Source organism: Paramisgurnus dabryanus, chromosome 1 (genome assembly GCF_030506205.2).
Source record: "Paramisgurnus dabryanus chromosome 1, PD_genome_1.1, whole genome shotgun sequence".
NCBI classification, from domain to species: Eukaryota; Metazoa; Chordata; class Actinopteri; order Cypriniformes; family Cobitidae; genus Paramisgurnus; species Paramisgurnus dabryanus.
The window spans coordinates 17,042,033-17,064,966 of NC_133337.1; the positions used below are offsets into that span (position 1 = coordinate 17,042,033).

A 22,934-nucleotide genomic window follows, 5' to 3' on the forward strand; every position below is an offset into this window, starting at 1 on the left:
ACATGTTTAGTGTGTAGTACATACAGGCCAGTGTATGTTAATGAAAGCACATAAAGTGTATGTATACTGAACTAACTTGAAACATTACTGTATTTACAAATTCTATATACATGGTAAGTGTGTAGTACTTACAGGCCAGTGTAAGTAAATGAAAGGTACATACAGTGTATGTATATGATAACTAATAACAAACATTACTGATGTGCCATTTTTGTCCTCAAAATTGTTGTTCTTTATTACATATTACACAGTTATTACATAGGACCTACCATCTAAGATAAAGCATAGTATGCATATGCCACTGTAAGTTATATTAACTGGTAAAACCATAAAATATGATGCATTGTTGTCCACAACTTATATTGTACATTCATTTGTAAGTACAGTAGTGTTTTTGTTAGTTACAGTATATCTACACTATAAGTATGTATCTTGTATTACGTAGAGTTACATAATAACTACCAAGTAAGTACCACTGGTAAGTACAGTAATGATACCATTTAATTACCATGTAGATATTCAGAAGTAAGTACCACACATTTGGCTATAAGTATAACATATTTACTATATGTACACGTTCAGGCACGTGCACAGATAGGGCTCAACCTGTGCAGAACACATGCCCTTTTTGTCCTTATACTCCGAAGTGCCCTTTTTTGGAGGTGTTTTATTATTTTTTTAAATATATAAATTAATGCTATTGTTAAACATTTACGTCTGTCTGTGTGTTTTACAAATATATTTATCAAATAAAATTATTAAAAAACTAAATATTTTGGATCCGCTCAAACTGTCTGTCAAACCTCTTAACTCCGCCCCCTGAGTGCAGCGAGCTGAAGTTCCACAGCAGTCAGAGGCAGCTGAACGTCTTGCAACGGTAAATAAGTATCTTGTTGTTTGAGTACAATGCTGTCTCATTACGAAAGAAACACTAGTATGTATATAACGGCGCATGTTTTATAAATTTGAGCAGAGCCGAATTATCCATAGACGGGATTGGTCGAGTGGGCAATCAGGGGGCACTAAGGGCTCCAAACTGCAGCAAGGGCTGGCGCAAAATGCGACCAAATTGAGTTTTTGACAAAGCGCGAGCAGTTTTTAAACAAGTGTTCACCCATGTGAAGGGCACCCGTGACAACAATACGGAATGCACGGTCGGGTTTTTACCGTTTTTTTTGCATGACGCGTATTAATCGTTTAACTAAAGTCAACACATCTCACGCGAGAAGACGCGCCCGCGCGGGTAAATGTTTAGCCTACATTAACACCAAAAACATATCAGATTAGAAAGGTCTTAGACATCAGATGCCCAGTTGGGAAAACTGGATAGAGACGAAAAACGTGTAAAGGATACAAGTATGTACATTATATTGCCCTGTCACTCATTACAGTATGCAATCTGGATATAATTTATTGTATATGCATGTTTCTTATGCCTTGAATTAGTCAAGGGAGTTGTATGATTATTTGGTTCATAACTTTTTATTCTGAAATCAACTACATAGAGTTAAGTCTATTTAGTATTTAGTATACTTTTTTAGTAATGCAGTTATTTGCACCTTCAAAAGACCAAGGTTCCTGGTCCTCAGCACCAGGTAGGCATATACATGTTGAATATGCTTATGGTATGGCTATAGTGTAGTATAATCTCCTATTTTGATCTTTAATATCCTATTTCCCCCTCTTCTCAATCACATACATAAACATGTTAACCAAATAATACAAATTAGCTTATAAAACCAAACAGAATACCTTTTTTTCTTCAAACATATTTTTATGTAACTTTATGTATGTAAGCAGAGGAAAAAATTTAAATTAATATATTCTACAATTAAATAAGAGCGAGCACTTCACAAACACATGACTACAAATAGGCCTAATACAGACAAACACCCAGGATGTAAATTGTTAAAGTCAACTTACAAGGGCAGATATCCTTTGCACTGTATAATGCCAAGCTATCATAAAATGTCATTTTTCATTCATTAATAGTGATTTTTTTCAATCATTAATAGTGAATAAATAAAAAGCTATTAAGATGATTATTAAGTGATATTTATTTGGAGGGGGTGCCCTTTTTCAGTTTCAGCACATGCCCCTCAAAAGGTCTGTGCACGGCCCTGTACACGTTACACGTAGGCCTACTGTATTAAAGTGCAACCAAAATGTGTTTCCTGATTTTTACATTTGAAAATATGTTGCGATTTCCTAAATAGAATATACCCATTAGGTAGGTCGTGGAATGAAAAGTTTGGGAACCTCTGCCCCAAAGCGTTTTTAAAAGCATCACAGTATTTTGCCATTACCATTTAGCAGGTTTAAAATCAACTCTGAACATCGCAGCCAGGCACATTACGAACACATGACGCAAAGCTTATTTATAACGGGGTATGAACAACATTCAATTTAAGGTAAAAGAGATTTCTAAACATTCGAAGCAAAGTGTAACATGACGTGCTGAAGGCGATAATGACTCAAAAAAATGCTGTCTCGCAGCAGCTCAGTGCGTTGTGAGGCACAGCCATAATAAACACTGTTAACATTAATGGCATTGCTCTTTAATTTTTCGTGCATGTTATTAGAAAATTGCATATCTGTAAATTGCAAAACGTTTACCGAAATCTAAAGATCATATTAAATCTGATACTTTTGGATGAAGGCAGATCAGCTTTAAAGCAATGGCAAGACGGTCTCTATTTCCGTACACTGTTATCATCCAATTGACAAGTGTTTAACTTAGTTCTGCGTGGATAAATCTGGAAATTCTAAAAAAAAAGCTTATTCATGACGGCCGCCCGAACAAATATATTCGTGAAATATTAAGTTACATTCGGTTAATATTAAGTAATATTCGTTTGATGCAATCATACACAGCTCTGTTTCCATTCCTACAATAAACTGCGGATGTGGTTTCTTCCCTTCGACCAGAAACAAAAACAAAGTAGTTATGGTTGCTTTCCGAAACACTTCTCGATGAGGTTTCGAAACATTTACGAATCTTTTGTTTCGAATCATTGGTTCGGAGCGTGTTTCAAACCGGCCAAATCAAGTGATATCAGCAAGCGAGGCTTCATTAGGTGATAACTGTTTCGAAACGTTACGAAAATTCGATGATTCACCACAAGGGGGAGTTGATCACAAACGTTTTAATGATTTGTTTGCCCGAAATAAAACTTAAAACACACAATACACTTTTAAATATGGTTTAATTAAGTTAAATAATTTTTTTTTACTTAAAAACATATTTTTTTTTTAGAAAAGTCTTGATATTAGGCCTATTTTGTAAAAGTGTAAAATGTTTGAAAAGATCTTGTTGCTTTACACTATTTTGACCAACAGGTGTCGCCAGCGTGTATGGTGTTTCGAAAGCTTCGAAAAACTGAATCAATGCCAAGGCAATTGGTTCAATTGATTCGAAACTTCGAAAAGCTTCGTTTCTCGTACGACGTTATGACGTAAGGCACATTTGTTGGCACGTTAGGCATTTATTCAAAAAATAAATACATAAATATGTATATCCTTTATAATGTAATAAATACATTTATACTTTTAATATACCGTTCTTATACTGTTAATTTAATTAATATAACAATTTATTTATAACGTGAACATGTAATGTTTGTAAGGTTATAGAGCAATTGAAATTAACATTTTATAACAACAGCTTATGAATCTGTTTATTGCTTTTTGAATTCAAGCCAACAACCGAGCAAATTGGACCCAAACACTCATTTAAATAGCAAAGGGCCTTTGTATTTTGGGTGGGTCCCTTACTGGCGCCTGGCTGCCCCTGAAAGGACCCTCGGGTCAAGAAACCCCGTATGTTTACTTTAGTGAGGACTGCTGCATTATCCTTAATTTGTAGGTTTCGTGAACTGTTGTTTAAGTCACTGTGCGTGCGTATAAATGTAAAAGCAAAACGCTTGTTAGTTTGTTGACAGAATTTAACCCTTACATTATTGCCACTAAACATCAGTTTTGTTGCATTAACCCCACCCACCGTATGGAAAGCCTCTATGACGTCACGAAGACAGTTCCTTCCGTCTGACGCCGTGTGGCGCTGTTACAGCGCACTGTTTACAGCACATGAGACAAAGCAACTCAATTGCCCTACTGGATCAACCATACGGTTTATTTAACCATTTCACAACCGAAACTTACTTAAGTAAATCCCATGACAGAAAGGTAAGCGATGTTTGTCTTTACAATCGAATACTTTACGCTGTCTTAGCAAGACACGTGGAAGATTTTGGTTTAGATCCAGTGATCCGGCAGGTTCTACGAGCTGCTGTGTTTTGTGCTAACATGATCCGGTTCTGCCTCATCAGGTTATGTCCTGTGTGGCCTAACGTAACCACATCATTGAGTTGTCACTAAGCCCAATCACATTATTTCGAGACTAAATATATCTATATGTGTGTTTTGTATTCATAAGAAAAAATAGAACAAATTAATCCTTAAGGAAACGAATGAGAAGTAACTCAAATTACTTATATCTATATTATAGTAGGGAAGCGTAAAGTGTTTTCCTGTTGTTTTTGTCTGCGAGCTAATGCGGTAGCTGCTAGCATGTGCCTGACTGTAGTCTCGAGAGGTTTGGAAAGCGTGTGTTGACGACAAGCTCGGCTTACCAGAAACCCTAATCTTTTAATGTATTTGATATATATTAAGTATGCATATTACATACACGTATATACTTTTAGTTTTGTTTGTCCAGTGTAACGTTATTGTGATTTGGTTGTTTGTTTGATTAATGCTGTAATGGGACGGAATTATGTGCATTTGTTGAAAGTGATTATTTATCGTATATATATAAAACGTTATTTATCTGATTATTTGTCCACCAAATATTTTGAAGGCAAGTTGGAGCTGTTAGGCATACTAGACTGTTTAGTTTGTTCAGTGTGTATCTTTGTAATTAGTATTAATGGTTGTAATGGGCATATATATTCAATGTAAATTTGATCAACAAATTATTATTTTTTTAATTTAGCTAGTCTAAAACCATCGATCCGGCTTAAACAAGCTCTTAGGTTCGCTGTTACACAAGTTTCTAAGACAGGGTAAAATAGATTTCAATTGCTTTATTAAAGTGACAGATAGCATTTCCTTTACAAAATGTGCGGACTCCTAAACCTAAACAAATTAATTTCTTGAATTACAGGACAGTTTTAATATAAGAACTTATATTCTATATCAGAGTAGGTCCAGGTTGAACATGCTGGTGTTCACCAACATAATGGCTGATATTATATTATGCTTTTATGATTGCTTTTTTTGGTATTGTAACTGTTAAATAGGAAAAACAATAGCCCTGGTATTGCCTGCCTTTTTTGGCCTAATGACACTTAAAGGGATAGTTCAACATAATCTGTAATTTGGTATGAGTGTTTTTCTTCTGTTAAACTCAAAAGAGGATACTTTATATTAGGGGTGTATATCGGACAGTTCATTTCTGTGCGATACAATATCGATCATCTCCACCAGGTGTGCGTTGTTGTTTTTTTCATCAAACACTTCTTCGATGTTATTTCTATTCGCTTGATTGATTGATATTTTATATTACGTGCCTAGTTACGCAGTTTGATTTTTAATTACAAATGCAACCAAAATATATAACATGAACATTTAATTAAACTCTTTAAAAATGGCACAATCTCTGTCCCAATTGGAAAATTTACAACAACAAACTAACAAAAAATACACTTTTTTTAAATAAAGAAAAATAAATAATACGTGGCAAAATGTCACAATTAATCAAACTTATGATGGCAACAGTCAAAGTCTTACAGTAGTTTGTGCCAAAACGTGGGTTGTGGCGATATTTCTTGATACACACTGTAGTACCTGCTCGGTATCGATCCTTAATCCCATGGGCAATACTAGTTCATGTACTACGGCTATTTAGAAAGTTCTTATCAATCTAAAATAATAGTTGAGTCGTTTATAACATGCATTTGGAAAAAGCGACACTTAAACATAATCTACGTCTACGTAGAACTGACACGCTGTAAAAAATTTGCAGCTTTCCGCGAAGCTTTCCAAGTATACTCCCCGCGGCTACACGTGTATGGCCGCATTCGACACTATACGCAATACAAATGATTTCTTATTCAAATTATTAGTCTAACAGGCCATCAGGGCAGCACTGATTTGGCGACATTTACAGTACATTAAAACATTAGGATAGGTGAAGAAAAGTAACTGATCCACCATTGCAAACACAGTATAGTACAAACAACAAGACAACAAAGAACAGGAATCAAACATTATGGTAACAAACATGCTCCACAGCTTTCTGTTCTTGGAAGAAGTAAAAGTTAAAGAAGAAAAACAATAGTGTGTGTGCAAATGCTGTCTATTTCCTTTGTATAAATGGTTTATAGTGGTGTGTCCTGTCAAAATATTTTCAAGCGCATGCGCTGTTGTACGCGGACTGTACTTGCACCGTCCGCACGTTCTCAAACGGCCGGCTGCAGACCCTCCCGATGACAAAAATGACGTCATGCGGACGGCGCGCATACGCGGACGGCCCTAGTATACTTTCGGCTTTAGGCTTCGGATAACTTACAGCTTACACGACTACAGTATAATATGGGCTTTATTATCGCGTGACGTGACTATTAAAACATGTGAGATATCACCACTGATATTTATAAGCAGCACACCAACCTTAAAACTTTAAAAACACGAAACCTTTAAAACACTAAACGGTTAAAATTTTTAGGCTTCAGGGAGGAACGCAGGGATGTCACATTTAGATCCCGACCGATTTATCGGCCGATATGAGCATGTCGCAGATATATCTGTATCAGTGTATGCAGCCGATCTGAACGTTTTTCACAGAAGAGAAGAATGCTGTTGAATGTTTTAAGTACTTGTTTGTCCAGCAGAGCGCGCTATACAGTTTTTGGTACTTGTCACTGTGTAGCGACACCAGCCCCCCTTCACTTCAGTCAGTGGTCTTAGTTCAGGCGGCGGCAGCCACGCGGTATCTTCAAGACATTTTTACACCTGGTATTAAGACACATTTGATCGATTGGATTATAAGTGGACGAGAGAGACACAATCTCGTTTACACTCTGTTTTTTTATCCGTCTTTTTTGTCCACTTGCATGTTGTAATAAAAGCAAGTGTGAGAAATGACGCAAGGCGGAGAACTGACGCATTTAAACTGACGCGCACTGAACATGCTCATTTCAGAGCAATTGATTAAATAAGCTTGCACAACTTTACACCCTCGCTAAATAAAATAGTCGGAGAGCAGACGCTTTAGTTTTTATAAAAGTCTAAAGTCAGCCCCGAACACTATGGGTTTGTGTTATAAAAATGTTGTACACTACATTAAACATTAGCCTACATCAGTATGTTGTCAGTCAAGCATTGTCTTCTTAATGGTAAGTTGCTAACTAATTTGTTAAGTACATAACTTACTGTAAAGCTAATAAACAATGACTCCATAACTTTCCCTTTTCAATACAAGTCCAATATAACGTTATTCTTGTCAAAACTGCCAATGATTCAAGTTATATATATATATATTTTTTTTGTTCTGTTTGTGTTTTAAAGTTATTTATAAGTCAAGTTTAGTGTTTTGTGCACTGATATCAGACTCATTTTGGATAATAAAGTTTATTGTTAAAGGGATAGTTCGGCCAAAAAGGATATTAAACCCATGATTTACTCACCCCCAAGCTGTCCGAGTTGCATATGTCTATCGTTTTTCAGACAAACACATTTTCAGATATTGTAGATAATGTTATAGATCTTTCAGTTGTTTAAATGTAATGTTAAGGGGTCCACGACGGTGTTATACCTATATCCGTATTTTTTATCCTTTACACATTTCTCGTCGTCTTTTCAGTTTTCCTGACCTGGGCACCTGATATCTAAGACCTTTATTCTCATATGTAATGTTTTTTGTGTTAATGTACAAGTTCTCCCAATCTGTATCTCATCACTGCAGTGTCTAATCAATGCCCCCGCACCTTCTTGTGGTTGACTCTGTGTTTGAATTCACGCGAAGCTACATATATAGGCTACATATATAGGTAGATACTGAGCGCGTGCAAATGAGCTGTAAAAACCCAGTGCCACATTCTGTTTTTTGTTGCGTTCTGCCCTGTGCTGCCATATTAAGCTGCCTGTGTCGCCCATGCCAAAATTCGCAACTTGCAGGTAGCACATGAGTGAGTACTAGTGATGCTCCGATCGATCGGCTGATAACGGCATTAAATCACTCGATCGGTACTTGTTAAATTTGCAGATCTCATGAACTGATCTTTCTGTATACTTTTGTCATCATAGGGCTCCTGAATGCGGATGCAATTAGAGACAATTTTTACGCAGTGCTAACATTTTTATAACCCATTGCTCATGTGCGATGTGCAGATTTGGATTTCTCTCTTTGCCTTTACAGACTAACGCCTCATTCAGACAGACAGCGATGTTATCGCCGTGTGTCGCCTGTCTCTTTCATTGAGGCGTTTCTAAATCTGTGTGTCATAAACAAATGAGTACCATCCATGCCAGTAACTGACGAGAGAAGGATGACGTGAACTCCACTGCTTCGTACTCATTGGTAGTCGCTCCCGAAATTCGCTCAACATTTGCATAAAGTTAAACTTTTCTTAACTTTCTCGCATCGCTAGACATGCCCATACGGTCACCAATGGTCACTTTCGCTCGTGTCGCTGGAAGTCGCCAGGTTTCCATTGAAATGAATGAGATCGCGTCGCTCTGCTACTGTTGGTCGCTGGCTGTCTGAATGGGGCGATATGTGTATTTTCTATGAGGACGCGCTCCGGTCAACAGCGCGACGTGTCTTCCAATCCCCATCAAACAGCGGAAACAACACACATCTATCACGGACAATTTTAAAGTTTATTATTTGCATGCGTTTTAAAGTTATGACTTTATTTTTGTTTTAGTTTGACAGTGTTAAAGGCGAGGACATGAAAGTACAGGGAGGGAGAGAGGGGTATGGGATCGGCCAATAACCACAAGCCTGGAATCGAACTCAGGTTGCCGAAAGTGTGAAAGCATCACACGTCAGAGCGCTGCACACTACACCATCGGCTTAGAAAAGTTCTGAAAGTTTAAACTTTCATTTTCCTCACAGCTGCTCTTGTCCGCGTACTCCGATGCGCATGCACACAGACAGCCTGTCATCAGTGCACATTAACAGAGCAATCTCTCTGTCTTGCGTCTTAAAGCTACAGTAAACTAATTGATCTCTCAATAAAATCACTTTCTGCTCTTGACTGAAGCACCGTTGTACTTTATATGAATGCGTGTATATTTAATTAATACAGTAAAGACTGTGAAGCATTTAATTTTCAATAATTTTATCAGACATAAGCCTTTTAAAGGCATATTAAATTTCTCTTTGCAAAAAAATTTGCTGTGCTAATTTATTTGATTCTCTATTAAAACAATAATATACCTAATTACTGCAAGTAATATAACAATGGCAACATCTGAGGTATTACTTTATCTAGAAAAAATGTTAACAGTTACAGTCATCAAAGAGCTTGCATATCAGCTTAAAAATCACTATTAGCATTGGTATCATCCAATCATGAATATAACAAATCTGTAATCGGTATCGGCTGCAAAAATCCTGATTGGAGCGTCCCTAGCAAGTACTTGTAGAAAATGCTTGCACTGTCTGAATGTTGTGACTTGATGCTTGGCAATGGTCAGCTAACCAGAGAAGCAAAAGCATCACCCCTGCAGTGTAGATATCTTTTTGGCACTCAGGGTTTTAAACTTACTGTCATTTTTTGACGTGCAGGGTAAAGCATTTAAAGCTTTTGGGTTGCTCTCGCGGTACTTTGGTGTCGTGCGGCAAACGGTCTGTGGGTCCCTGCATGGGCTTGAGTGTATTCATCCTGGAACACAGTGCTAATGCACCAGCATGACCAAACTAGAAAATCTATCGGCCAAACGGAATATATCGCCCTTGGCACTGGTGACAACACTACAGTATCAATCTATCTGTATGTGATTGTGCAGCAGCACTTCTTGCACGTTTCTTGACTCATATTTATAATCTCCATATCTAGAAATCCATCTCTGTTTACCCTTTATCTGTAGGTTTTAGGGATGCACCGATACCACTTTTTTGGAATACGAGTACGAGTACAAGTACTTGCATTTCAGTACTTGCCGATACCGATACCGAGTACTTAATAAAAAACATGATTTAAATTTACAGGCAACAGCTTTAGTCATATAATTTAACAAAAAAACAAAGGACTAGTTTTCCAGTTTGTTGTAAACTCTGCCTCTTTGGACAACACAAGAGGCATTAACCTCTTACACGCCGCTCAAACATAGACATTTCTCAGACCGTGGTATCGATTCCAGGTATCGGGGGACTTTTAACGAGTACGAGTACTTTAGAAAATGTGGTATCGAGGCCGATACCAGTATCGGTATCGGTGCATCCCTAGTAGGTTTGTGCCTGTGTATATTGCCTATTTTTAATGTACTATATACAATACATACAATATCTTCAATAGCCTAGATTCTGTCCATCGAGATGTCTTCTGTCTATGTGTTGTTATTTTTGGGTCATTTTTACTTTAACGCTTGCTTCGACCATATTTCAAAAACCGTATATAAACTTAAAGCTGCAAAAACATACATACCTTAAAATATATTGTTACTGTGAGTCAAAATGACTCATTTTATGAATTACATTTTTGGTCATACCAACCACCTCTGTTATAAACTTTTTAAAATTGTTAATAAAATATATATTTTTCTGTTTCTTTTCTTTTTTACAGATTATACCTAAGGTTATCCCAAATGGAGATTTTGTTGGCTGCATCTGGGCTCAGGAAAAGTATGCTAATGTAAACATCTGGATGGAGCCACACCCATGACATGTGAACACTTTTTAAAGGCTTCTTTCAATAAAGAAAGTTCTCTTTCCCTGCAGAAATTATTTCTGCAATAATGGACGTAGAAGACGACGACCTCTCACAAAAGGCTGAGAATGCAAGTCATAATCACAATGGCCCCAAAAATAACGACAAAAGAATAGATGCCAAGGGAACCTGTTTAAAAATCGAAGGGAAAGATGGATATGTGTTCAAATCATACAGCATTGCTCCTCATGAGTTTTCGGATGCAGAACCCCCTCCTAATCACTCAGACTCATTGGCTAAAGACTCTTCTTTTGTGTCTTTGTCATTGGAGTGCACAAAGGAAGATGTATCCTCTCAGGTTGATGGGCCTTCAACAGAGGATTCACCAGTAGAAACTTGTGCAGAACAGCATAACTCTCAAACCTCTCCAGCCATTTCAAATAAGAGCCAGAACACTGAAATAAACAACTCATCAGAAATAGAAACAAGTGTATGTATTAAAGAAGAGCCAAATGAAACGGGTGAGATCACTCAGGATGATGAAAAGTTATCTTTTGATGGATCCTTTGGTCCTTTTGCAACCAGAGGTTATGATGATGATTATGGTAGCTTGTTTAGTGGGTACTCAAGTACCCTTTATGATGTTGCAATGGATGCTGTCACTCAAAGCCTTTTAACATCAATAAGAAGTCCCCTTAACCCTAGAAAAAAATCCCCTGCTTGGAACCATTTTTTCATATCACCACGTGATAGTACCAAAGCGATCTGTATGTACTGTATGAAGGAGTTCAGTCGGGGTAAAAATGAGAAGGACCTCAGTACGAGTTGTTTAATGAGGCATGTGCGAAGGGCTCACCCCACTGTTCTTTTACAAGACAGCGATTCATTAAATAATTCGTCCAATACTTCCTCATCTTTAATACCTCCTAATGTATCACCAAACAGTGGAGACTCAACTGTGAGCATCAAGCCCCCTACAGACAACCATACTCCACTGTCCACATTTTCAGCTGAGGCAACAGACTTGGTGTCCAAAGAGTCTTTACAAAAGGTCAAACCAAAAATGGATAAAAGTGTCAAGGGTGACTTTAGTACAATGCCGTCCCCACATTCACATGATGATGCCATAGACCTGGGAACTGAGTGCCCTGGATCTGCCCCTAAGAGCTCAAGTTCTCGGCGACGCTCTGCAGTGTGGAAACACTTTTATCTATCACCTGCTGACAGCTCAAAAGCAGTGTGCATTCACTGCATGAATGAGTTCAGTCGTGGTAAAAATGGAAAAGACTTGGGAACAAGCTGCCTTATACGCCACATGTGGCGGGCCCATCGAGACATTGTTATTGAGGAAAATGGACAGGGCTCAAGCATTCCTCCGCCTTACACGACTCCACCAACACTGCTGTCGCGCACACAGGTACAGGACACCACAGAGGTCAAAAAAGAGTTCTTGTGTAGCTCATATACCCCTGAAACCATTTCAGACGAAGTGCCCATTGATGACGGTGAGCATGTTACAGTTGAAGAGGAGGGAAACGATGCTACATATCAGTCAGGACAAGAGTCCTCGCTTGATGCGTCTTTAGGATTGAAAGGGGAAAACACATATCTTTCATCGTCTCCAGAGGAGCATGCTGAGGTGCAATGTCGATCACAGGATCCTAGCTCAGTTTTTCAACAAAACAAGAAAATAATGAAACGGGTAAAATCAGAAGTCTGGCATCATTTTATTGTCTCTCCTGTCGACCAGCTCAAAGCCTTATGTCGATATTGTCCCTGTGTCATTAGTCGTGGTAAAAGAGGGGACTTTGGTACAAGCTGTTTAATGAGGCATTTAATGCGACGGCATCCTGATGTCCTCAAGACACAAAAAAGCACAGGTGACAGAGTTTCATCACCTCAGTCACCCTATACTACTCCTGCTGCAGAGGACAACATGTTAACAAACGCATCAGACAGCCCTGCCATTGAGAACAAACTTCACACCCTGCCTGTTTTTAGTAAAAAGACTTCAAAGCTGTGGAATCACTTTTCTATTTCTTCCACAGATCCAACAAAAGTGGTCTGTTTGCACTGTAGCCGCACAATAAGCAGGGGCAAAAAGACAACCAATTTAGGCACTAGTTGCTTATTTAGGCACATGCAAAGGTTCCATGGACATGTGCTTGAAAATAATGGTAGTATCTCAGGTGATGTGTCATCTGCTGAAATTCAGGTTAAGCAGGATCCTATGGACATTACTACTCATGAGGAGAATGCTGAGAAATTAAGTGAATGCCATCCAATTGCCAAAAAAATTACCAAACTCGTTGCAGAAATGCTTGCACTGGATCTTCAGCCATCAACTGTTGTGGAGAATCTTGGCCTGAACCGGTTACTGGAATATCTCCAACCACAGTATTCTCTACCTTCATCGTCATACTTTACTAGCACTGCAATCCCAGAAATGTACGAAAGTGTGAAAGACGTCGTTCTGGCCCATCTCAAGGAGGCTGAAGGTGGAATCGTCCATTTTACGACAAGTGTATGGGTGAGCAGTCAAACTCAAGAGTACCTGACTCTGACAGCCCATTGGGTCACATTTGAGTCTCAAGTTGTGCCTCAGGGTCAAGATTTCCACTGCTCAGCCCTACTTGGTATTTCCTCAATTGACTGTGACTACAATATGCTGAGCATACAGAAGCAGCTTGAATATCTTTGGGACAACTGGATTGGTTCCTCTGGCCTTAAAATTGGATTCACTGTAACAGATAATCAATCAATTGAAAGCATATTAGAGAGCAATCACCATGCATCCATGCAGTGTTTCGGTCACAGCATAGACCTAATTGTTAACGAAGCCATAAAAAGTCAGAGGATGGTTCAGAACTTGTTAAGTATTGCCAGAAAAATCTGTGAGAGAGTGCATCGTTCTGCTCAAGCAAAGGAGAAGTTGGCAGAGCTGCAAAAAGCTTACCAGTTACCTGATAATCAGCTGGTCCAGGATGTTCCCTCTAAGTGGAGGACGTCATACTTCATGCTTGAGCGATTAGTAGAGCAAAAAAAAGCCATTGACGAGATGTCAATAGAGTGCAATTTCAGGGAATTGATAAGCTGTGATCAGTGGGAAGTCATGCAGTCAGTCTGTAATGCCCTCAAGCCTTTCGAGGTTGCCTGCAGGGAGATGAGCAATCGCACTGCAACACTGGGCCAGGTCATTCCACTCATTCACATACTCAACCGAAAGATAGAAATGCTTTTTGATGAAACTATGGGTATCGACAATATGCTCAAATCTTTAAAGGAAGCAATGATGTCTAGAATGTCCCCAACACTTCACGACCCAAGGTACATGTGGGCAACCATGTTGGACCCGAGGTATAAGACCTCCCTCTTTACTGAAGAAGAGGCAGAGCAGTGTAAGCAGGACCTCATACAAGAGCTGGAGGTGTCTACATCTACCTCTGCCCAGGCTAAATCGCCACTGTCGAATGGATGCAGTGAGGTACCAGTTTCATTACACAGCTCAGCCGCAAATAAAGATAACCTCTGGGCACTTATGGATGACATAAGACAGAAAATCAAGCAAGAGGAGAGACCAAAATCGTCAGAGGTTGCTGTCATGGAGTATTTGGAGGAAGACATTCTTGACCAGAGCTGTGATCCTCTGGATTACTGGAACCTAAAGAAATTCCTGTGGCCTGACCTTGCCAAAGTAGCTGTGCGTTATGTGGGTTGTCCACCCAGCATTGTACCAGCAGACACACTGTTTAGCACATCAAGTGTCAACTGTGCCCTAAATCAATCGCGACCATTGCTAGAAAATCTAGAAGGACTCCTTTTTTTAAAGGTAAACCTTCCTTTGATATATTTTCAGTACTGACTGCATATTTGTATTTGCAAATCTGTTTCTTAAACTTCTTTGAGCTCTATCCAGGACCAAATCATTTTTTCTGAGAAAACCCAATTAAACATGATTGTAAAGATGTTCGTATTAAAAATCAGAGCATTTTGATAATATTTAACTGCATAAAAGACTTCTTTTGAGTACTACTGTTCTACACTTGATAACTGGAGTTTGTTTTATTCCTGGTGAAAAGTGTTCAGGGAGGGAGCATTAGCTAGCTATAGGGGTATTTGGTGTTTATTGCTGTACTTGGAGTTTTACTTTTTATTTTAAATGTCAAGTCCTTGTCCTCTCTCTCCTTGTGCCTTATATGAGCTACTTCAGGTCAACATGTTGTAAATATGGACTGATGTGCAAAGCAAGTCATAGTCTTCTGATTTAAATAATTTTGTAAGATTGAAACTAAATGCTGAATACTGTTTTTATATTGAAACATGGCCCAAAATAAATGCTGTGACTGAGATGTTTAAATGTTTTATTTAATTCTTTCATTATGATTTTGTGGCTCATGGTACTGTTAGAAATAGTTTCTTTTTTTTGCTTATGATTGTTTTGTTTTACAGAAAATGTATATAATGATGTTTCAGGTTAAAATCTGTTAAAATTGCATTTTTCTTTTGACACAAATCTGTTTTTATATCTAAGGGATTAAATTATGATCGTTGTCAAACAAATGTACTGTACATTTTATAAATTATAAATTCCAATATAAAATTTGATAAAGGTGGAAGCATTCAGACTGGAACCATTTAATTTTTGTGGTTTTGTAAATAAAAGGTTTACCCCTTTAATTGCCTTCAAATTTGTAATTCTTTTTGTCAATTATTGTTATCAGTTTTGTTATATATTTACCATAATCTGAATTAGTTAAGTAAATACAGTTCTGACAAAATGGGGGAGGGACTATTTATTAAAACATTTATGGAAATACAGTTATCGTTGACATACTTGGTTTGCTTACTGCTAAGTATGTTTTGTTTTAAAATTGTAAAATAAATGTTTTAGTATGGTATGTAGACACACTTAAAAGTGTGAATGTGATTTATGTGTGAAATAGAAGTAAAAAAAAATGCAATGAATTCTTGCTGTTGGCATCACTGTGAGCCATAGTAATAACGTTTAATGCCCTTTGGCAAGCAAATGACCATATCATTGCACAACTTTACAGACAAGCCACAATAAATAGGCGACAAACCATTTGTACTTGACACTGTGCACAATTTTGAGTGACTATGACAACAAACAGGAACAAGAGAAACTCATAAATTCCCTCTTGTAACACAAATTTGAAACAAGAGTTTGGATAATGTTTACTGGTCCATGTTTTGGTCTTCTACATTATGGGCAATGGAACATTACTGTAATTTAATAAAGTCCAAACATTCATTAATTTTTTTTTTAATGAGTGAGTCTTAGAAGCACAAGCGTCTTGATTAGATTTATACGTAAAGGTGGAAACTGGGACAACTTAAATGTAAGGCTTTGGTATCCTGGAATAAAGGCCAAAGGTTTGTGAGAGTCTTTGAGCAACAATATCTTGGTTGCATTTGCTTCAAGTAAAAGATGCGAATAGGTTTTTATAAGTGGATCTTCAAGAGTCAAATCCTCCCTCTTGTCATACCTAGGAAATGTAAAAACAATTAGAAAAGAAACTAATATTATATTAAGATAATTAATAAATTGATTCACTCACCTCCAGTTTCTATTAAATTCCAGAAAACGTGAGACTCCTGTTTGTGCCGCAAGTACATCAATGTGTAATGACACATCTGTGTAATAAATTTCAGCAATTACATTTTTTTGCCGTTTTAATTAATACCAACAATACAATAATCAATCAAGTCAACATACTTGCTGATGCTGGCATTATTCTATGAAGCTCCTGCATTGCTTTTCCTCCAGGATAGTTGTGATGGGAAACATACAGAGAAATACTTGTGTATACTCCATTTAACAGCAAATGTCCTATCACCACTATGGAGGCAATTTTATATAATCGTGACTTGTGGTAACTGTTCAAACTGTAACAAAACAGAAGTGAAAGTAAAACCAGTTACAAGTTTAAATCCTCTGCTTCTAAAAGGATTGGTCAATTTTGACTGATTTATTTTTAAGGAAAGCATATAGAAATGATAAAAAATATAAAATGTGGTAAACGTACATGAAAGTGCAGCCACGAGCAGCAATAATGTTAAACACAGGAATGGTGTAGATGATGAAGCGTAGCTCCTTGTGAGGTAGAAGAGAATACAGCAGAATGAAGCCCACAGCTGGAATGAACAGCGTTCTTGTCCGTCTGTCCAATAGGCCAAGCGGGATAAACAGTATTGTGCCTCCAAGAGCTCGAGGCAGTGCGGAGTAGAAGTACCACAGAAACGGTGAGGTTTGAGGCACAGGGAAAGTTAAGGAAAGATGGGGAATAAGCATTTCTCCACAATGTGTTTCTTGTCAAGATTTGTCTTGTCAGTATTACAATGTTAAGATAGATATTCAAATAAACTACTATGACCCTCTAGTGTGGAATAAAAAACAAATATACACTGCGCTTTTGCTAGAGCAACAATGAAAACAAGCTACAGCTTTCATTCTTCAAAAAGAATGTACTGTAAAAGCACATTCAAGTATTTTAAAAGTGGTCTATAAGGACATATGCTCTACATAATATATAATTCATGATATCTAGTAAACTGTTAATTGTTAGGACTAGATTACAGAGTTAGAACTGGATTCGTCATATTTGTGGAGAAATCATAACTACTTCTCTCATAAACACTCCACAAAAAAACAGGATGTCAAGATTTTTAGGAAATTTCAACTTACTTTGTTTCTCATATAAAGCTAAAGTTTGGCTCCAAATTTTAATGAGTTATTCATTTAATTGTACCTAAACCATTTAATTATACCTAAAGCATTTTGTAAAAGGATATTCCCCAGTTGGAGCTTTTATTCAAGATGGTGTTGTACCAGAGTACCTGACCCTCAGGCCAGAGTAGCTTATTCCAAAAAATTGTATCAACCATGACAGTGAGACCTACAAGAAAACAGCAAACATACTTCAGTGTCTCAGGTTTTATCTTTATCCATTTCAGAACGGCTAGGAGGATGCAAAGGCTAAATATAACAGCTTAACATAACACCTAACATTTGTTTAAAGGGGACATTTCACAAAACTTTTTTTAAGTTGTCAAATACATTTTTGGTTTCCCCAGAGTACATATGTGAAGTTTTAGGTCAAAATATCATATAGATAAGTTATTATAGCATGTTAAAATTGCCACTTTGTAGGTGTAAGCAAAAATGTGCTGTTTTGGATGTGTCCTTTTAAATGCAAATGAGCTGATCTCTGCCCTAAATGGCAGTGTCGTGGTTGAAGAGTACCGATTAAGGTCAGTAATATCCCCTTCTGACATCACAAGGGGAGCCAAATTTCAATGACCTATTTTTTCACATGTTTGCAGAGAATGGTTAGTTGCTGGGTTGATCTTTTTCACATTTTCTAGTTTGATAGAAGACCCGTTGACCCGTTTCATGATATGTCCCCTTTAAAGTTAAATATTTTTAACAATTAGACATTTGTGCATCACTGACCCAAAGATAAAATGCCAGCAGGTATGGCATTGTAAAGTAGCGGTAGAAAATGGAGTTTCCGGCTTAGAAGAGACATCAACAACATCAGCCCGAGGAGGAGACAGAGTTCAAAGCGGAAAACAATAATGACCAAAGCGGAGAGCCAGATGAATGGGCCATGCCTTTGAGCCATCCAGGATGTGAATGCCAGCAGAACTAGACAATGAAACACAGTTTGAAGAATCCTTTGTATACTATAATTTTTAAATGTAAAGGTGCATTTTAAACTTCCCAATAAATTAACATAACTGAAGTAAACTATATTGTCAAAAATATACAGAACACAAGCATAGCAAAAACAAACTATATTATAGGAATCTTTCAGATTTAGAGGTCTATGGGACAAACCAAACCATGATGATTTTCCTAACAAGTCAAGTCATAGAATTTGTCTGTGGTAATCAATAAAAACATAACTATCTAAACAATAAACAATTGTAAAAATACTTGAAGTTTGTTTGATATCTGTTATCTAGCAAAGTCAGAAAATTAACTTTATGAGCAAAACTGTCACCAAATTTTGGTTTTAATGCACACTTTAACTTGATTCTTGTTGTGTCACCTTGAAACAGTCCATACCTATAGGCAGAGCGAACACATTAGGGAGTGTTCTGGTGCTGTAAAACATCAGATGGAACTGTGAGGCGCAGATAAAGCAGAACAAACTGGCCACCATAGACCCAAACTGCTTCTTGACCTCACTTTGCATCTGCCTCAAAGCCAGGATTACACATATTCCAAGAACTCCCCGCACTGTGGAACACATTGGGCAGCTATTATGTAATTGCATTGTGAATAAATATATTAAACTATTAGATTTTAGGGCTGTGCAAAAAATCGACTGCGATTATCATCAGCTGCTTTCAGATGGAGAGGCATTTATAACACAGACCCGTAGTTCACCAAGAAGCTAGGCAAAAATCGCATAGATAATCGGAATCGACTTTCCTCGATTATGAACCCGATTTTGCCTAGCTTCTCGGTGAACTATGGGTCTGTGTAATAAATGCCGCTCCATCTGAAAGCAGCTGATGGGGATTTACTTCTAATCACGGAACCGGCTTTACTGATGACACGCGCATGATAATCGCACAGCCCTATTAGATTTTAAACTATAGTTAAATTAGTGTAAGACATACCAAGGATCTGAGTGTAAAATTTTGGTGCTTGAAAGAAGGAGAGCACACATGTCATTGGTGCACTCAGTGCAGATATGAACAAAGGTCCAAGAAATGTGCGTGGAACAACACCGGGGAACTCATAATGATCATACTGTTAAAAGAGGAAATACAATGAGTTAATGAAATGGATCACCACAAAACGAAAACTCATCATTCACTCACCCTCATGCCATCCCAGGACTATATGACTTCCTCTCTTCAGCTGAACACAATCAGAGTTATATTAAATAATATTCTGTATTCAATTAAATATATAATTAAATTCGTCTATCAACTGATAAGTCAACACCTAGTCAAGGTTTAAAGTTTGAAATATCACATTTTCTTATTTTCTTACACAAGCCTATTGTTTCATACATTAGTCTTAGAGATTGCTTTTATAATGGATGGATATGCTTACTGGAGCTACAGAATCACAGCCCCCATTCAAAAGACAGGAAGTCATATACCGTGCCCTCCATACGTATTGGAACAGAGGGACATTTTGTGTTATTTTAGTTGTTTACCAAAATGCATTCAGTTAGAGTCATATAATGCATATTGGCTTAAAGTACACACTTTCAGCTCTCAGAGGGTATCACATCTAAATTGGATGAAGAGTTTAGGAATTACAGCTGTTTATTATGTAACTCCCCCTTTTTAAAAAGTTCAAAAGCAATGGTACAGTAAGTTGACTTAAAATGCTATTTTATGTTAAGTATTGTCTATTTGTTAAATAATTTCCTCATAAAACAAGATAGATTTGTGTAACTGTGGCATTTGCATTTGGAAGCTGTGGCTCGGGATGTCTTCATGCAAGTGATACAGACCATAGGTAGGTTTTAAAAACACATCAAATCCATCAGTCAGACAGGAGTAACATTAGTAGATGCCAGATCAACAATATGGTACATTCTGAGAAAAAAAAATCCTGGACGTTCATATAAGATAACAATGGTAGATGATTGCATTATCCTCTCCATGATAAAGAAAAAAATAAAATAATGACGGTTGTCATGACCAACACGGTGGTGCAACGCCATCGTGGTAGTGAAGTGTGACCTGCAGTGGTGTACACAACACATACTATGAAAAATATAAAGTACAAGTCTTCAAGTTCCTGTGAACGCAAATGGCCAGTTAGTGCACTACTTGCAAGGGAAGGCAACTGATATCAGTGTTGACCCGCTGGCTTGGGGCGAGTCAATGAGGCAAGATCTTCTCTCTTGGTCACTCTTTATTATCAAAATTAAAATTATCAATCTGCACTACCAGTACACCATCAGAATGTGTTTTCAACACGGCTGGAAACATTATATCCCCAATAAGATTCCTTACTTGAACCGTGTGTTCAAAAAATATGAACTGCTGAATGAGAAAATGGTCCATTTCAGTGGCCTGAAGAGCACACGGTGGCTTCCAAGCAGACTGTTGAAAAATTACACTCCCACTGTTGTTCATATGGAGAATATGGCAGGAGGAAGTGAAAATAAGTCAGAGGATGCTGCCAAAGCAAAGGGGGTGATGCAGGAGATGAAGACTGAAAAATGTGTTTTGCATTTTATGTTGAACTACAGCACCATCTAAGTGCAGTACTGATTTATAGTATGACAAATTAAACATCAAACGAAAAAATCAGTTAGTTGAGAGCACCACATCACGCTTACTCAGTCTGAAAACAAAACCAGGAGAATACCAGAAAACCTTGGACACAAAGTACATAGTGAAAGAGGATGGCAGCATTTACTACTGTGAAACTCTGCTAGCAAAAAGCCAAGAGGTGAGGGCACAGACACAATCTGTCTGAAAAGCCTCTCTCTTGTTTCAAAGTTTTTGACCCTTCCACTCTTCCCCACCCCAGAGAAGAGCTGACATATTATGGGGATGGCGAGGTGGATTCTCTTATCACACGTTTTGCCAGTTTGATCTGAAAATGTGGCGTGCACAACACTGGGGTAGCAAGCTAGATGGTTTGTACAGGGACCTGCTATGCCCTAAACATTAAGAGCCATATTCTCAATTCAGAATCTGACTGATTAATGTACTCTATTGTTCTTACAAGTTCATCGAAATTTCAGTTCAGTTAGGACCAAACACTTGTATTAATGATCGCAATTTAAGTATTTTATACTATTGTCAATGTAATCAATACACGAAAAACCATGGTTACTATGCTTTTAGCCTTTTACCACAAAAAAGCATGGTTAATTTTCGTAAGGGTTATTTAGTAATGTAGTAATTAGTACCACAGTAAAGTTTTGATACCACCATACTAACAAGTAGTACTAATTTGTGTTTAACCAGTTGTGGTGGTATTTTGGAAGTAGTTTCCAAGTACTACGCAAATAATTTGGTACATTACGTCGTATGACACATGAAAGTACCATAGTATTGACAGCTTTCCTACTTTACAGTGCCACCACACGTAACTTTTAATGTACTCTGTTGGGGCAGATACAATCACAGTGCTTTAAGTGATGAAATGCTTCCACAAGTGTACCAAACAGTAAATGTAATCTTCAAAAATACGCAACATTTTTAGGAACAAAAACATTGAACGCACTCAAAGTTATGCACAAAAATCATCAATGTTTTTATGTCCTTACCTTTTCGAAAGCAGATCGGTGGTATAAAAGATCATGGATAGCTTGCAAGTTAAAGCTTTCCTCAACTTTGGTGTAAGGACACGCACATAAATGTACAAAAACAACACATACTATTAAAATCAAGAGCAGACGCTCATTTAATACTCTTCCCCGAGACATCATACACAAGCTCACTCAGGCGCATGCTCACAGCACTGAGGGAAAAAAACAGAAAGAGTGTCTGGAGTGAAAGGCAATAGACATAAACGAGTAACGCAGTAGGCGGGACGTATGGTCCAGGAAGTTCTCTTTTAACTTCTCTGTGTTTTATAAATGGTTATAAATGTTTATCACAGACAGTGGTTATTCATTTGTAGATGTCTATATTCTTTTGCTAATTATGTTCTGGCTAATTCAGTTTTTCGCACACGCACGCAGATTTGATTTGTATGGAAGACCACAAAGACAAATATTGGTTTAGACATGACTTAAAATGTTACCATTTAGACCATGGGTTTCATTTATAAAACTGCGTAGGATCCTTACCAAAAGTCTACGTACCCACAAAAGCCAAAAATGGCATACGCCAAAAAATATTAAAACTTATAAAACAAAGCAATGTTCCCTTTATAAATCACAGATCACCTGCAAGTGTGCTTACATAAATCATCCTCAGATCCCACCCTGCAAGCCCATTCTCCCGAGAAGATTTTTTTTTTATAGATCACAACATTTGCGTCGGAACTGGCTTACGCACGTTTTTCCAGCCCCGTTTTGTGCGTATGCACGCTTTATTAAT

General features: G+C 37.6%; 2 protein-coding genes across 2 annotated transcripts; one reads left to right on the plus strand and one right to left on the minus strand.

Moving 5' to 3' along the window:
- Positions 1-3,841: 3,841 nt before the first annotated feature.
- zbed4 (zinc finger, BED-type containing 4) lies at positions 3,842-15,554 on the plus strand. Its single transcript, XM_065263468.2, has 2 exons — positions 3,842-4,185; positions 10,794-15,554. Exon 2 carries the CDS (start codon positions 10,966-10,968, stop codon positions 14,737-14,739), a length of 3,774 nt encoding a protein of 1,257 aa, XP_065119540.1. The 5' UTR covers positions 3,842-4,185; positions 10,794-10,965; the 3' UTR covers positions 14,740-15,554.
- A 99-nt stretch (positions 15,555-15,653) lies between these two features.
- On the minus strand, positions 15,654-22,341 carry alg12 (ALG12 alpha-1,6-mannosyltransferase). Its single transcript, XM_065263469.2, has 9 exons — positions 22,157-22,341; positions 19,530-19,662; positions 18,970-19,143; positions 18,352-18,546; positions 17,690-17,794; positions 16,925-17,147; positions 16,615-16,784; positions 16,457-16,532; positions 15,654-16,384 (listed from the first exon to the last, which is right to left on the minus strand). Exons 1-9 carry the CDS (start codon positions 22,316-22,318, stop codon positions 16,162-16,164), a joined length of 1,461 nt encoding a protein of 486 aa, XP_065119541.1. The 5' UTR covers positions 22,319-22,341; the 3' UTR covers positions 15,654-16,161.
- Between the last annotated feature and the right edge of the window lie 593 nt (positions 22,342-22,934).